Genomic DNA, 15736 nt, shown 5'->3' with positions numbered 1-15736 from the left:
TATTTAATACTAATACATATTTTAATGGATATTTTATATGATGCTTTTCAACATGAGAGACATCAAATACATATATAAATACATACATAAAATATATTTTAGAATAAAAATATCTACAACATGATTTTATTATCTATACAATACACAAAACTTTTGTTTGCTTTCTCATTTTTTCTCAACCAAAAAAAAAAAAAAAGGAAAAAGAATATAGTGATATATTTTTTTAAAGATTTTATTTTATTTATTTGACAGAGAGAGATCACAAGTAGGCAGAGAGGCAGGCAGAGAGAGAGAGAGGAGGAAGTAGGCTCCCTGCCGAGCAGAGAGCCCGATGCGGGACTTGATCCCAGGATCCTGAGATCATGACCTGAGCCGAAGGCAGCGGCTTAACCCACTGAGCCACCCAGGCACCCCAAGAATATAGTGATATTGAAGAAAATTACCTCCTGTATAATCTCACTACTCAACAAGTGAGCTATTTATATGGTGGCAGCTTAACAATATAAGAAAAATGTGTAATCTCTAAAATAGGATAGAACAAGGGGAGAGATCAAAGCTCTATCTATATTGGCAGAGCATTTTGTACAACAACATGGAAAATACTTTTGGAAATGTTGGCATGGGTGAGTCCTATTGGTGATTTTTGAGAAAGCACATGAGTTTTTTTCCCACTAATGAATTTTCAGTGACCTCTGGTATTCCTTCAGAAGTACTGGTATGGAAAGTTTATAGAAGGTAAGTCCTGAGTTTCTTATACTTTCAAATACGTTTTCAGGTGGTTCTAAGTGTTTGGCTATTCTAATGTTAGCCTTAAAATGTTAAATCTCAATATTTGGAGGATTTTTACAGAAATGTATTCTTGAGTTGAAGAGATCAGAGATCATCTAGGACAATCTCCATCCAACACAAGAATTCCTTTAATTAGTATCAGCTACGTATTTATCTAGCCTCTAATCTTTTCACTGACAGAAATCTCACTCTGTCATAGATTCAGTAGTAATAGTAATAACTGAAATGTCTACAAAAGAATTAGCTACCTCAAAATACAATCGACTTATGGTATTATTTGAGCCAGAAGAAACATGAATACATTCATGGAATCCAAACAACTAACATTAGCTATTGTACTTTCTTCCCCACTATATTAGTTTCCCAGGACTGCTGTAACAAATTACCAGAAACTGGGTGGCTTAAAAGAAGAAAAATTACTCTCTCACAGTTACAGGGGCCAGAAGTCTGAAATCAAGGTGTCAGCAGGACTCCCCCTTCAAAGGTACTAATCATTTCCTTGCCTCTTCTAACTTCTGGTAGCTTCTAGCTTCATGTCACTCCAATTTCTGCTTCTGTCGTCACATTGCTTCCTCCTCTCTCAAAAGCCCCTCTGCCTCTCTCTCTTCTAAGGATACCTCTGATTGAATTTAAGGCCCATCAGGATAATCTTCTTTTCTCAAGATTTTGCCATATAAGGTAAGATTCACTCTTTTGCAATAAGGTAGTATTCACAGTTTTTGAGGATAAGGACCTGGACATATCTTTTCGGAGGCCACAATTCAACCCACTACACCCACTAACACCCATCAGACATGTAGTAGCAAAACTGATTAATTTTCTCTTCCTTTCTATCATTATTAGAGGTGTAAGGCAAGACCTGAAGGAAGTTATTTTTATTTGAAAGATGCTTGCAGGTATTGATGGAGTCAAAGAAGGTTCAAGTAAGGAAAGTTTCAGGTTGGGGTGCCTGGTGGCTCAGCTGGTTAAGCGACTGCCTTCGGCTCAGGTCATGATCCTGGAGTCCCGGGATCGAGTCCCACATCGGGCTCTCTGCTCTGCAAGGAGTCTGCTTCTCCCTCCCCTATCTCATGCTCTCTGGCTCTCTCAAACAAATAAATAAATAAAATCTTAAAAAAAAAAAAGAAAGAAAGAAAGAAAGAAAGTTTCAGGCTTAGGTAGAGGATTGGACATAAGGAAGCAAGTGTAAAAGTGAAGACTATATTTAGGTATTTATAGGTATTTTTGTTAAGAAGATACATGTAAAAGAGTCAAGTAATTTTTCAGAGCACACAATGAAAAATGTAACTTCCCACCTTAGATCCCTGTCTCATTCCCCAGAAGTAATCACTGTAAATATTTTTCTATTTTTTTATCCTTTCAGAAAATTCCCATGATAACACCTATCTCTTCCCCACTAATATATATTTTTTAAAAAATTTATTTGACACAGAGAGACAGCGAGAAGGAAAACACAAGCAGGGGGTGAGAGAAAGGGAGAAGCAGGCTTCCTGCCGAGCAGAGAGTCTGATGTGGGGCTCGAACCCAGGACCCAGGGATCATGACCTGAGCTGAAGGGAGATGCTTAATGACTAAGCCACTCGATCACCCCCAATATTTTTTTTTCATACATGGGAGCACAACATATTCTGTCCTATTCTTATTTTTATCATATTTATCCCAGAAACCTATTTTTCCATATTAATATTTTCTTGAATAACTATAACTTGAATATATTTAATAATTAATTCATTTTCCCTAACACTGCTTTAAAATATGTTTCAGTTAAGAAGAAAAGGTATAGGTGGAAAGAATAGTGTGTACGCCCACACATGCATGCATGTGTGTGTGTGTGTGCTGATGGGGATGAGGTCAAGGGAGATTTACTCAGTTCTCATAGCAATAGGCCAAAGCAATTTGAAATATAATTTCCTACCAGCAGCTCTGGACATTCAGACTCCCAGATCCTGTAAATGTAATGAGACTGTGCCTGAGTGGGCTATGGGGAGGTTTTTAGGCTGTTTGCTCCTTTACTAATTAGCCAGATTTAAATTTCAAAAAGCAAGAACTTTAAATTTTTACTTTTGCATGTTTTATGGAAAATAACCAAAGTCTTTCTAAGGAACTATAACAGTACAAAAGTCACCCCATCTCTGCTCAAACACCTTTGGTGACAGTGACTTCCTTACTAAATATGACAATACCATCTGTCCCTTTCCCTCCAAATGGAAACATTAGTTTGAACATTCTGTAACTTTTTGTTCAAATGCTTAATGGAGCTGGCAGGACAAAGATCCTCCATGTGGATGCCTGTGAAAATATGTCTTCATGGTAAAATGTGAGATAGTTTACCCAGAAAGGCCATGCAGCATAATGGCTCAGATTGAGGGTGCTTAACCCAACTTGGTGAGCTACTCTATGCAGGCTCTGTATCTATTGGCTTTGTGAAGAAGGACATGTTCTTTCCCCTCTCTCTGCCTCAGATTCCCCATCTTTAAAGCAGGTATAATACTTTATCTACCTTCTAGGATTGTAAGGATTAAATGAATCGATGTGCATATAGTATTTAGAATAATGCTTGCTAAATGTGAGCATTGAATCATTATTGATTACTGTTATTCCCCACTCATTCTCTGCCCCCCACCTCCATCAAAGACTACCCCAGCAAGAATAATTAATAGCATTTTAATTCTCTAGACAGTAATCAGCAAACTGCAGGCCCGGGGCCGAATCTGGCCCACTCACAGGTTTTATACATACAGCCCATGAGCTAAGTAAGAATGGTTTTTATATTCTTAAATAGTTGGGGGGAAAAATCCATGGAAAAAAAATGTTTTATGACACATGAGAATTCTATGAAATTCACATTTCAGTTTCTGTGATAGTTTTATTGGGACACAGCCATGCTCACTGGTTTACATATTGTCTATAAATGCTTTCATTCTACATCAGCAGAGTAGTTGTAAAAGAACACATAAGGCCTGTAAAGCCTAAAATAGTTACTAAGTTTGCCGACCCCTGCTCTAAATAACTTTGTCTCCTGTCCATTCCAGCTGGTCTTTACTGTTCTCCAAAGTTCTCACTGCTGGGGCCCTAGGGGCTGGCCAGAGGAAATTAGCTAAATTATTTTCTCTGTAACTTCCTCTGCAATATTAGAGCTATAAAGGATGGAGTACAGTGCTATACTATTGAACTTAATGAGATATTAAAAAAAAAAAAGGAAGAGAGGGAGGGAGTAGAAAGGAGGAAATCGGAATTTTTAAATGCAACTTCTAAGAAAGATAATGATAGAATATTCTAAGTTTGGATGTTCTAAGAATGTATGCTTCAATTCTGGCAATGTTATTTTTTTTAAAGAACAGCACAGTTTGTATTACTATTTATAAAGGAGACATAAGGATGTATATTCATAAACAGATAAAATTAAGTAGTACTATTCTTTTCTTTTTCAAGCTTTTTTTTTTTTTTAAGTAATCTCTACACGCAACGTGGGGCTCAAACTCAATGACCCCAAGATCAAGAATACATGCTCTTCTGACTGAGCCAGACTGGCTCCCCACCAGTGTAAATTCTAATGTGAATTTGAATAGTTATTTAAATTTAACTCAGCTTCCAGTTTACACAGGAAGATTTGTTCAGTTCTTATAGAATAAACAGATCTTAACTCCTAAATATTAAATGATTCTTAAGTGGACTGTTATTTAAGATGCATGCATTGTCAATGACTTTTTTTTTATTCTAACAGCAACCTGTGCTGTGTTATATAACAAAGTCTGTCTTTTCAGCCCCACCTCAGCAGCCCTCCTCCCCTTCCTGCAGGTCAGTGTGAAGCCTTTCTCTAGTGCAAAGGCTGAAGATCCACTTGGGTCAATGGAAAATAGTGACGCCATTGAAGTTGTTCCAATTGTCACTAGACCAACATGTTCTGCCTGTCTACTGACAAGCTATCTTGTGCTTTATAGCTTTTTTTTTTTTCCAGGTTTATTGGGGTATAACTGACAAAACTTTAAGATATTTAAACTGTACATGTGATTATTTGGCACACATATACATTGTGAAAGGATTACCACAATTAACACATTCATCACCTCACTTTTATGTATGAGTGCCGCCTCCTGATGGCGCGGGAGAAGAATGAGGAACAAACAAGTCAGCTGCAAGAGAATGGGAGCTGGGGGTGTGTGTGGGGTGACAGTAGAAAAGACTGTTACTTATTCCCTCGGACCTTGAACAAACTGGAGAACATAATGGGAACTACCACACTAGTTGTAGGGAAGTAATGATGCCATGATGTGTGAAAAGTGCTCAGTAAGTGCTTGACATCAGCGCTCCTTCAGTGTTAACTGCTATCTGCAATACGAAATGAACATCTAGTTTAGAATGATGAAAATGTCAAGGGGGAGGATCCGTAAAGGAATTTACAAGGAATACTCGGGCCTGGACTCTTCTTTGGAGAGAGAAGTTAGAGATGACAAAGGGCCAAGAGACTGGGAGAACAGTGTTGCCACTGACAACCAACTGAGCCACTAACAGAGGGAGAGATGCCCTAAGTCCAGAGAATAGTGCAACCTGAAGGCTGGAGCTCAGCTGGAGGCCATTCTTTCTGCTGGGGGCTGTGTCCTCCTGAGAGGTAGTCACTGCCATTATCTGATGAGCCATCAGTGAGGAGACACTGAGGCACAACAGCAGAGAGCTAAGGACTGGACTTTGAGATCAGCCAACACTTGAAGTGCAGCAGGAGGCAGACATAAGATGACTAAGTGATGCCAGGATAAGCAAGGGGCATAATGCACATATCAGAAGCAAGTGAGGAGACTTAGAGGAGGAGGAGGGGAAGGGGAGAGCAACATTAACTTAGGCTCAGACATCAAGGAGGAGGAAGAAGGGGCCAGGATTGCTAGAATGAAGCGGGTACTTCTACTGAATCATGGCCATTAATCCATTAGCGTCTCTTACACTGCTGCGGCATACACAAATGAGTTTTAAAAAGGCTGCACACTGTGGAGAACACAAGTAAACATCTATTGGGTTGAACTCACAGGTCGGAAGCAGAACCACCCCTATTGTGTAGCCTTACTTAGAGCCAAAGAACCTTTTTTCAGGCCTTTACTCTCTTGGGGCCTGTACCAGGGTCTATATGAACACTTCCCCCTATTTTTCTCACTTCATCCCTCAAAGGATGCATGTCATTTTCCAAAAAAGGTTCTGGAATCTTCGATGACTTCTTCAAGGTCAGCCAGTGAGTGGCGGGGTTCCTAGGCGGATCCCGCCTACTCCAAGGCCAAGTACCACACCCGCCCAAGCTCCGCCCGGTCCAGGCTCCCAGCGCGAGGCTAAGCTTCCCGTCACTCGCGGCCGTCGCGCGAGGTGAGGTGACCCAGCTAGCGCGGTGAGGCCGGCAGGGGACTGGGGACGGACTGCCCCGCCGGGCCCAACCGCTGGGCGCCTGGCCCCGGTGTCCTAGCAACAGGTAAACACCGCGCGGCCCCGCCCCCGCGGCGCGCGCAGCCCGGCGTTTGTGCGCGCGGCCCCGCCGGCGCCGGCGAGCCCCGCGCCCCCCCCAGACTCCGGGGCGTGCTGGCCTTGAGTCACGCGGCTCGTGGCCTCGGTTCGGTGGGTGCCCAGGCTCCGCGCGGCGGCGGCTGGGTGGCTGGCTGCCCCCTAACCCCGCCGGGCTCCCCTGAGCGTCTGGGGCTCCCGCGAAGCGTGGCGAAGTCCCGGGCCTGCGACGGTTCGCGGGCCAGTGCGGAGGCAGCCGGGTAGGCGGCAGGGATGGGCGCGGGGCGCGCCCCCAGGCGATGCGGAGAACTGGGCTCTCTCTCTCTATTTCAGGATTGGGAACCCATGCCACACTCACCTGCTCGACTGAGGAATTATCATGGTAATACACGGCTTATTTAAGTATAAGAAGTTCCGAGGTTTGCGCTAAATTAGTTTAATACCGTTCTGCCGCGTCGAGGCACGCTTTACCAAGATTTGTTACCCACACGCCTCGAGATGGGCACCTCCGTCTCCTGTCGTTGTGGGGGGTGTCCAACCTAGAGATCTGACACGGGGTGTAAAGATGGCGGGGGAGAGGGGTTGCCCAGGTGGTTTGCGCGCGCCAAGGGGGACAGAATCAGGCTGAGTCCTCTTTTTGTGAGTTGGTTTGTTTTCGTTCCTTGGTTCTGTTGAGCCACCTGCATAACTATGTGTGTGGGAACTAAGGAGAGGCGGGTGCCGGGGCGTGAAACCCCAGAGTGCCCGCAGGGTCAACAGCAACTGGCCTAGGCCCTTACCTTTTGCTGCCGCTGTCCTGGGTCCTGTGCAGGATTCTCCTCTACGGATTAGAGGCAGAAAATGAGAGCTGTTGAGACCAGGTTGCAGGTTCTAAGGAGTGATTCTCTCTTCCAACCTTAGCTTAAAGAAAGGCTTTGGAGGAAATCTTTTGTGCAGGGTATTCTTGAATTTTATGCCCAGGAAGGCTTGCAACTTCCTTAAACTTCCATCTCACCTCTTTGGCTCACAGAGCTCCATCTTAAGCTAAACCACTCCCAACTTCAGTGGGAACTGAATCTCTCCACCAGAGAACATCTCCCAACTCCAGATCTTTTAATCACTACCTTCTCTGCACTTTCCAATGGCATGTTCATTCTCCTGGCCTGGAACTCATAAGCACTACTGTTCCTCAGCCTTAATCCAGACTCTTCAATGTGCTACCTACCTCACTAACACCAATGGGTCAAGTCCTGCCCTCCTTACCATCTTCCTAGACTCTGGCCCTATTCCACTACCTCTGTCCAGGGGCTCTCCATCTCTTTTGTCCTCCTCCTCCCCCAGTTTGATGGTTCCAGAATGGCTATGAACTTGTAAAACCCACCCCATGACCTTGGGAATTTCCAGTCTGCTCAACTAGTACCGCTGGGAGCCCAGGGTCACGGGGCCTCAGCCTCTTGAGCTTTATTTACCATATTAACTTCTCTACTTTAAACAAAATGAAACAAAGACACATCCCACACTAGGCCCACCTTCTTGAAGCCTCCTGCACCCACCCCATCTCAAGATATTGATCTACTTTTTTGCAAGATGGGCCCAGCTCAGAAGTACCCCCTGCTGCCGTATTGCTCCCCAAGCCCCCATGACCTTCTACACTTCGCTTCCGGAGCTTCACATATTTCACCTTGGAGAACCTCACTCCTCATCCCCATTTGTCTCTAGTATAAAAATGTGTTTGGGATGGGATGCCTGGGTGGCTCAATGGATTAAGCATCTGCCTCTGGCTTAGGTCATGGTCTCAGAGTCCTGGGATCAAGCCCCACATCGGACTGTCTGCTTAGTGGGGAGCCTTCTTCCCCCTCTCTCTCTGCCTACTTGTGATCTCTCTGTCAAATAAATAAAATCTTAAAAGAAAAAAAAAAAAAGAAAGAAATGTGTTTGGTAAATCTGTGTTCTTCCTACTTCATATAAAAGCACTAGATAAATATCTCTTGATTTAAATTGTGGCATTCCCCGGGTTACTGTGCGTGGTTGGTATTGTCATTTTCGTTCAGAGCCCAGGGATCTGAAGCAAAATGGTTTAATAAAGCCATTTAAGCTAATGGATTCCCACTGACCCTTGGGTAAAAGTTAAACATCTTAGCTTCCAAGGCCTGCAGGCCAGAGCTGCACACTGCCTACCTTCCCAGCCTAAACTCCTCTCACTCTGTGCCCCCGCCATGGTCACTTGGTGTGGCCTCAGCCACAGTGATCTTTTTTGAGAGGTCCCTTCAATTTGGCATGTTCCCTCCAGCCTCAGAGCCTTTGCACAAGCTGTTTGCCTGGGAATTCCCTGCCCCTCAGCCTATAGGAACCCTTCCTTCCTATCCCGAACTAGGCCACTCCCTGTCCAACCTGTGTCGTAATGCCAGGTATCCTGGGCTCTCACTCACAGGAGAGTGAGTAAATCTGTGTGTAATTCCTCCCTCATTGGACTGTAAGCCTCATGAAGACGGGAGTCCGGAACTGCAGGTCCTGGTGCTCAGTAGATAATCTGTTAAATATTTATCAAATGAATGAAGGAGGCATCTTAAAATTCAGAAAAGCAGATAGCTACCTTTGGTTTCTAAATCCTGGGACTGAATTGCATCTGAGTTGCAATGTATTCACCCAGCAAATATCTTTTCTTATCTACGAACATGCCGGACATTGGTCTAGGCCCTAGGAATTAAGTGCTGACCTCACAAACAAACTTCTGGCTAGGAAACAAACAATAAACACATGAACAAAATAGCACGATTAAATAGTGGAGTGTGCTTGGGGTTGGAAGCTGGAAGGTGACAGGGCTGAGGGGTTGTTGGGAAACCATCCGTACCCCCCAACCTCCACTGCCTGCCTGGAACAGTCCCAATTTATGTTTGTTGAAGTGTCTTGATTTGTACAATAAGTTATGTGGTCACCCCAGTAATAGAATGTAGACGCAGTATCTGCGAGGGTTTTCCAACTTGAGCAGAGCCCCACACAAAGAGAAGTAACCAGTGATTTCCCTGTGAAGGTCTGCGGGAAGAGGTGGGAGCAAGGAGCCACTGAGCGGGTTCGGGAACTAGAAGAGAGGACAGTGTGGCAGGAGCCAGTGGTCTTCATTAAGGAGTTTGGAGATTTTCAAGTCAGGAGCCATGTGTTCTGAGACCGGAAACAGCCAAGAGCCATGGAGTTGTGTTGAACCGACCTAACCTGCTGAGAAACTCAAAAGTTTTTCACTCACAAAAATTTCTTAACAGATTTATTGAGGTTTAAGTGATGCACAATAAATTGGATATATTTTAATATACTATTTGATAAGCATGGCATCTGGATGCTCCCATTAAGCCATCACGGCAATCAAGGTGACAAACACGTTGATCACCCCCTGGAAGTCTCCTTGTGATCCTCTGGACTCAGACTTTTTCTCTTGCTTCTCTGTGTCTCACTCCCCTCTAAACCTCCCATCTGGGGCAGCCGCTGATCTGCCCTGCTTGTGTGGATTAGTTTGTAGTGTGTAGGAATTTTTATATATGGAATTACACAGCTTGTATAGGTTGGGTTTTTTTTGTTTTTTTTTTTTTGTTTTTTTTTTTTGGTTTGGCTTCTTTCACTTGTACTATTATTATTTAAAATTTTATTTTTTTAAGTAACCTCCACACCCAGCGTGGGGCTTGAACCCACAACCCAAGAATCCCACACTCCACTGACTGAGCCAGCCCGGCATGTTGTAGCTGTAGCATTCATCAGCAGTCATTTTTATTGCTGAATGGTATTCCAGTGTATGGTTATACCACAGTCTGCTTATTTGTTCACCCACTGATGGACTTTTGGACTGTTTCCAGTTTTTGGCTAGCACAAACTTACTACGAACATCGCCTATACAAGTCTTAGAACAGATACACACCTTAATTGGCTGGATCACATGGTAGGTATGTTTTGTTGTTGTTGTTGTTGTTTTAAAGATTTTATTTATTTATTTGACAGACAGAGATCACAAGTAGCCAGAGAGGCAGGCAGAGAGAGAAAGTGGGGAAGCAGGCTCCCTGAGCCCGATGCGGGGCTCAATCCCAGGACCCTGAGATCATGACCTGAGCCGAAGGCAGAGGCTTAACCCACTGAGACACCCAGGCGCCCTGGTAGGTATGTTTTTAACCTTTTAAAGAAACTGCCAAACCGTTTTCCAGAGTGGCTCTTTCGTTTTAGATTCCCACCAGCAGTGTAAGTGTAAGAGTACCAACACTTGGTAGGTCAGTCTCGTAGGCTGAGCCATTCTAGTGAGTGGGTGCTGGTATATCATTGTGATTTTAATTGGATTTCCCTAAGGACTTGATGTTGAGTATCTTGTATCCTCTCATGTGCCTGTTGGCCGTTTGTGTATCTTCTCTGGGAAAGTATCTGTTCAAATCTTTGACCATGTTTTATTGTTTTTTTTTGTTTGTTTGTTTTCTGTTTTATTACCGTGTCTTGAGAGTCCTTTATCCATTCTGGATATAAGGGCTTTATCAGATATATGATTTACAAATATTTTCTCGCAGTCTGCTTTTCATTTTCTTAACAATACCTTTGGAAGAGCACAAGTTTTTCATTTTGTTGATGAATGTATCAGTTTGTTCTTTTATGGACCGTGCTTTGCTGTCAGATCCAAGAACTCTTTGTCTAACCTAAGGTCGTAAGGATTTTCTCCTATATTTTCTTCTAGGACTTTTATACTTTTGGGGTTTGGATTGAGTTTCATCTTTTTGCAAATGGATATGCATTGTTCCAGCCCCATTTTCTGAAAAAAAATTATTATTGCTGGATTGTTGAGCATGATGGTCAAGAAAGAGTTCTTGAGACATTTTAGGTGCAACTTAGTAAGTTTATCTAAGTAGCACGGGGACAGGACCCATGGGCAGAAATTGCTGCGGATTTGTTGTACAAAGCTGGTGGTTCTATGCTTAGTGCTCAGGAGGGAGGCACGATGTGTGGGGAGTATTAGATCATAAATGTTTTCTTTGAATTTCTACTCGTAAGACCACTTTCACAAGATTTCTCTGGCGCTTATCATTCAGCTCAGTATGAACTATCAGTGAGAGTTAGGGGCAGTCATGAGACCCTTCAAGGATGTAGCAACCAGTGTGTATTTGATCCTTATCGGAACCATGCAGGCTACAGGTCAGCCTTCTGGGCTGAAGAACATTTTTCTGCTTCTATCCCTCATCAGTCATCCTTGCGCTATGGAATTACTTTTGCACTTTTGTTGAAAAGCAGTTGTTCCTCTATGTGTGGACCTATTTTTGGACTATTTATTTTGTTCCATTGATCTATTTGTTTGTCTTGACACCAATACCATACTGTCCGGATACTGTAGCTGTATGATAATTCTTTTTTTAAAAGATTTTATTTATTTATTTGAGAGAGAGAGAATGAGAGAGAGAGAGAGAGCATGAGCGGGGTGGAGGGAGGGCCAGAGGGAGAAGCAGACTCCCTGCTGAGCAGGGAGGCCAATGCAGTACTCCATCCTGGGACCCCAGGATCATGACCTGGGTCGAAGGTAGTAGCTTAACCAAATGAACCACCCAAGTGCCCCCCAATAATTCTTGAAATAAGGTAGCATTCGTCCTTTAACTTTGCTCTTTTCCTTCTTTTTTTTTTTTTTAAGATTTTATTTATTTATTTGACAGAGAGAGAGAGACCGTGAGAGAGGGAACCCAGGGGGAGTGGGAGAGGGAGAAGCAGGTTCTCTGCCTGGAGAGGAGCCCGCATAGGGCTCAATCCCAGGACCCTGGGATCATGACCTGAGCCGAAGGCAGCGGCTTAACTAACTGAGCCATCCAGGTGCCCAACTTTGCTCTTTTTCAAAGTCCTTCGCATTTCCCTACAAATTTTAGAGTCAGTTTGCTATTTTCTACAAAAAGATAAGAACCTGGAATAAAAATATCGAACATTTGTGTGAATTTTAGTTAGCAAACTATTTTAGAGATTAAAACACTTTTGGGGGAGCAGTTATTCCAGATAAGTTGTATGGTTGACATGCAAAAAATTATAAAATCATAAATAAAGCCAAGACCCTCAAATCTTAAGAGCTAGTGACAGTGTATGTCCTAATACCCTGAGGGGATCTTTTATCAGGAGGTATGGTTATCTTATGGGTTTTCATGTTGTTGTGTTTTTTTGTTTTTTGTTTTTTGTTTTTGCATTTTCACATGAAAGCCAGGCCACTGTTGCAAGATACCTCTCATCTTCATTCCTGGTTTTGTATCTAGTAGTGTATTCTATTTCACTTAATAAAAATGTATTTTAGTGTTTTTAACACATTGACTATGTTTCTCTTTAATTAGCCTGGGACATTTTTAAAGTGAGATGCTATCAACATGGCATTTAGTTTATATAAATATTTGGCCCTTGCAGGTGTTCTTGTTAAGTTACACATTCTTCTCCTTTCCCTTGCCTAGAAGAAACCTTTCTTAATAATACACGTCCATCTCTTACTTTATGGGTGGGTCATAGGACATAGAGAAGTCAACTCAGCTTTGTGCAGCTCTAGCAAAACTTCAGATAGTTTATTCCCATGTTAGGATGGTACCCATTCCTTTTCCCAGAAGGCACTGGCCTGGCAGCACAGTCATGGCCAGAGCCAGGGTGATACCGGACTCTGGCGGACGCTAGCTTGCACGGTGACCTTGTGGAGCCTCCACTCTTCCATTTTTAAACAGGCATAATGCCTCTCTCCCTCAAAACACAGCTTGGAGGATTAGTGGTGATAAAGTGATGGGGACAATCACTTACTGTTTCCTATACTAAGTGCCTTGTATTTGTCTCAGCCCTCATGACTGCTTAATGAGATAGTAACTGCAACATATCAAAGGCCAAAATATGTGTTGGCATCTGATTATCTAATGTTTTTAATTAAATTTTTATTATAAAACTTTCCATACACACACAGAAATAGAGTAGTATAATGAATCCCCATGTATCCATTTCTCAGACTCTGAAACTGTCAGGATTTTGCCACATTTGCGTCATCTGTCTTTTGGGGGGAAGAAGGGGAGCTTCAGTATTTTAAAGCAAATCTGAGACCTTCTTGCAGATTTTAGTGTGCATCTCTGAAATGTATAAACATTTTCTTCCATGACCCAATGCCATTATCACATCTAACAAAATTAATAATTCCTTGATATTGCCAAATGTCCCTGATTGCCTAAAAATGTCTTTTTGCAGTTTGTTCAAATCAATGCAAACTACGTCCACATGACCATTAGATTAGGTTGGGTTTCTTTTAATCTGGGTGCTTAATACACTTTCATTGAATTAGATCACACGTGACTTCTCATGCCATGCAAAAATGTTTTGCTATTGTTACAGTTTTTTCTCCTCAGGAGTCACTTTTCTTATGTTCAATAGGAAATGCTTGAGATTATTTCAGGGTTATTAAAAACTGACTTATGCCGTGTATGTACTTGTCTTTGAAAGCCAGGTAAAGGGAAACGAGGAAAAGGCCGAGGCAAGTCTGGCGGGAAGAAACCGAAGAAACCGGAAGTGGACATCCTCAGCCCAGCCGCCATGCTGAACCTCTACTACATCGCCCACAACGTTGCCGACTGCCTGCAGCTGCGAGGCTTCCGCTGGCCAGGTGCTCCCAAATCAAAGAAAGGGAAAAACAAGACTTAATAGCATTTCACAGAGAGCAGAACTTGGGGACAAGAAATCAGGATAACACAACTACTGCAAGCAAAATAGACTTTACTGAAGACAATTTGAGATGCAAGCCAAGTGGGCTTTTCTGTGGTAGTTAGTGATAAAGAAATGCATTTTACTTCCCAGCTAAATTCAGCTAGAGTTAGCCAGTTTGCTTTTTCCGAAGTCAAGGGGGCAAAAAGTCTGAGTAAACATTCCACCGAGCGTGGTGGAATTGAAAGGACTTTAAAAATTATTATAATTCTGGGTCAGAATAAACTTTGTTCTCAAAAGGCAGTTCTAGCCTGCATGTATTTTATTTTGCCTAAACGGGTTTGTTATGTAGAAAAGGCATGCCTGGGGTACCTGGGTAGCTCAGTTGGTTGAGTGCTGGACTCTCCATTTTGGCTCAAGCCTTAATCTCAGGGTGGTGAGTTCAAGCCCCTGCCCTGGGCTCCATGGGCTCCATGCTGGGCGTGGAGCCTACTTTGGGGGGGTGGGGGAAGACATGGCAAAAAGCACAGGATTTGCTTCTGAACCTTCTCTTGGGCACTATTTGCTTTCCCCATCTCTTTCAGGAAAAATAATGACTACTTTGTTTCTAGAATTTTCTTCTCAGCAGTCTGATTCTTGGCTGATTTTAATGAGCCAGGGACGCTAGTGGACATGAGCATCAGTCCTGCTGTGACCTGGTAGGGCATATAAACAGATGACTCAAAAGGAGCTGACAGGGGACCATGTCCCGTTGCCGGGAAAGAGAGCAAATCGGCATACATCTCTCCCCTCTTTCCATTTCACTGGACTCTCCTCCACACTTTTTCTCCATGTTTACATCTTCCTTCCACCTTCGGCAGGCTTCCATTTAAACGTGGCGGAGCCTGAGGTATGGACCTGGTGCTAGAAACTTGCTGTGGGCATTCTGCTGCTCTTCCGTGATCTGCCTAGTCTGTGGGAGACACGTAAGAGATGAAACTGCAGTTCTTTCTCTTCAGTCCAAAAGGACTAAAAGCCCCAAATGTGAAACTTGGAAGCAAAGACATTTTGAAGTATAAACACCATCTCTAAATCACTTAGCATACAGAAGACCTTTTATGCTCTGTGTTCCTGGCATGCCGCACCACGTTCCCAGCATGGACACCTGCACCATGGTCTCCAGCCGCAGCTGGGAGCCCGAAGCTGGTTTCTCTAACGCAGCACCTGTCCGGGATGATCAGCTTGCCTGAATTACTTCTAATGATGCCGCGGCTTGCTTCGTGAGGACCTCAAAGGCTCGTGGAGCGTGCTAAGAAAGGCTGCAACCTAAAACTCGGAATCTCATAAGCATCAGAGGAGAAAAGGCAATCACGCGAATTTTTGTACTGGAGAAGTGGGGCGCTCGCACCGCAAGTGAGTTTGTTGGAAATGACGTTCCTGTAGCTGTGCCATCTGTGCGGACTCTGAGACCCTGATTAGTTGCCAGAAGGGCCCTGGCTCACTCAGGTAAAGGTTGGTGCTGCTCTTAACCTGGAGGAGGGCCCTCTTGGTTCTCTGTGGACAGGCTTTGGGAAGGGAACACCCCCGCCACACTGCTAGAAGCTCCTGGGACCAATGCAAGTGGTTTATGTTTAGGAACACACTAATTCCAGTTCTGCCCTTCTCAAACTTGAGCGTGCTGCACGGTGGCTGGGGCGGGTTGCGGGGGACGGTTAAAGGGCAGAAGGGTGGAGGGGGGGAGGTGGCCTTCCTGCTCACAGCCCCTGCCCCAGCCAGGTTCAGATGCTGAAGGACGCCTGGGGAGGAGCTCCGCTCTAGTTACTGTGGCCTAACCAGGTGCCAGAACGCTTGTTGAGTCTTT

The 15736-nt window shown here is 43.7% G+C and overlaps 2 protein-coding genes across 9 annotated transcripts in view; both read left to right on the top strand.

Moving 5' to 3' along the window:
* STRIP2 (striatin interacting protein 2) overlaps nt 1-735 on the top strand; it is a 53694-nt gene extending 52959 nt beyond the window's left edge. Inside the window, exon 22 of the mRNA XM_032305177.1 lies at nt 687-735. Coding sequence (XP_032161068.1) covers nt 687-732 — 46 coding nt within the window. The 3' untranslated portion in view covers nt 733-735. The remainder of the gene's footprint in view (nt 1-686) is intronic.
* Nucleotides 736-5964: 5229 nt separating this feature from the next.
* Nucleotides 5965-14199, top strand: SMKR1 (small lysine rich protein 1). 8 transcript variants are annotated; one of them, XM_032305182.1, is made up of 3 exons: nt 5965-6238; nt 6601-6649; nt 13703-14199. In XM_032305182.1, the coding sequence occupies exons 2-3, from the start codon at nt 6613-6615 to the stop codon at nt 13894-13896; spliced, it is 231 nt and encodes a 76-aa protein (XP_032161073.1). In that variant the 5' UTR covers nt 5965-6238; nt 6601-6612; the 3' UTR covers nt 13897-14199. The 8 variants fall into 8 exon arrangements, 7 of the variants coding, with proteins under 7 accessions (XP_032161073.1, XP_032161076.1, XP_032161072.1 ...); XM_032305185.1 differs by having other exon boundaries at nt 5975-6238; nt 13699-14199; XM_032305181.1 differs by lacking the exon at nt 5965-6238 and adding an exon at nt 6260-6381.
* Nucleotides 14200-15736: the final 1537 nt, after the last annotated feature.

This window comes from Mustela erminea, chromosome 11 (assembly GCF_009829155.1).
Source record: "Mustela erminea isolate mMusErm1 chromosome 11, mMusErm1.Pri, whole genome shotgun sequence".
Lineage (NCBI taxonomy): Eukaryota > Metazoa > Chordata > Mammalia > Carnivora > Mustelidae > Mustela > Mustela erminea.
The sequence above is the reverse complement of the archived record's forward strand: the minus strand, read 5'-3'. Positions and strand labels throughout refer to the sequence as shown.

What these genes read in the sequence shown, in the direction of transcription:
- SMKR1 (XM_032305178.1), top strand. Translation starts at nt 6,541, where the DNA reads ATGGGCGCGGGGCGCGCCCCCAGGCGATGCGGAGAACTGGGCTCTCTC. An exon ending in TCGACTGAGGAATTATCATG is followed by an intron (nt 6,650 to 13,702) that starts GTAATACACGGC and finishes TTTGAAAGCCAG; the next exon opens with GTAAAGGGAAACGAGGAAAA.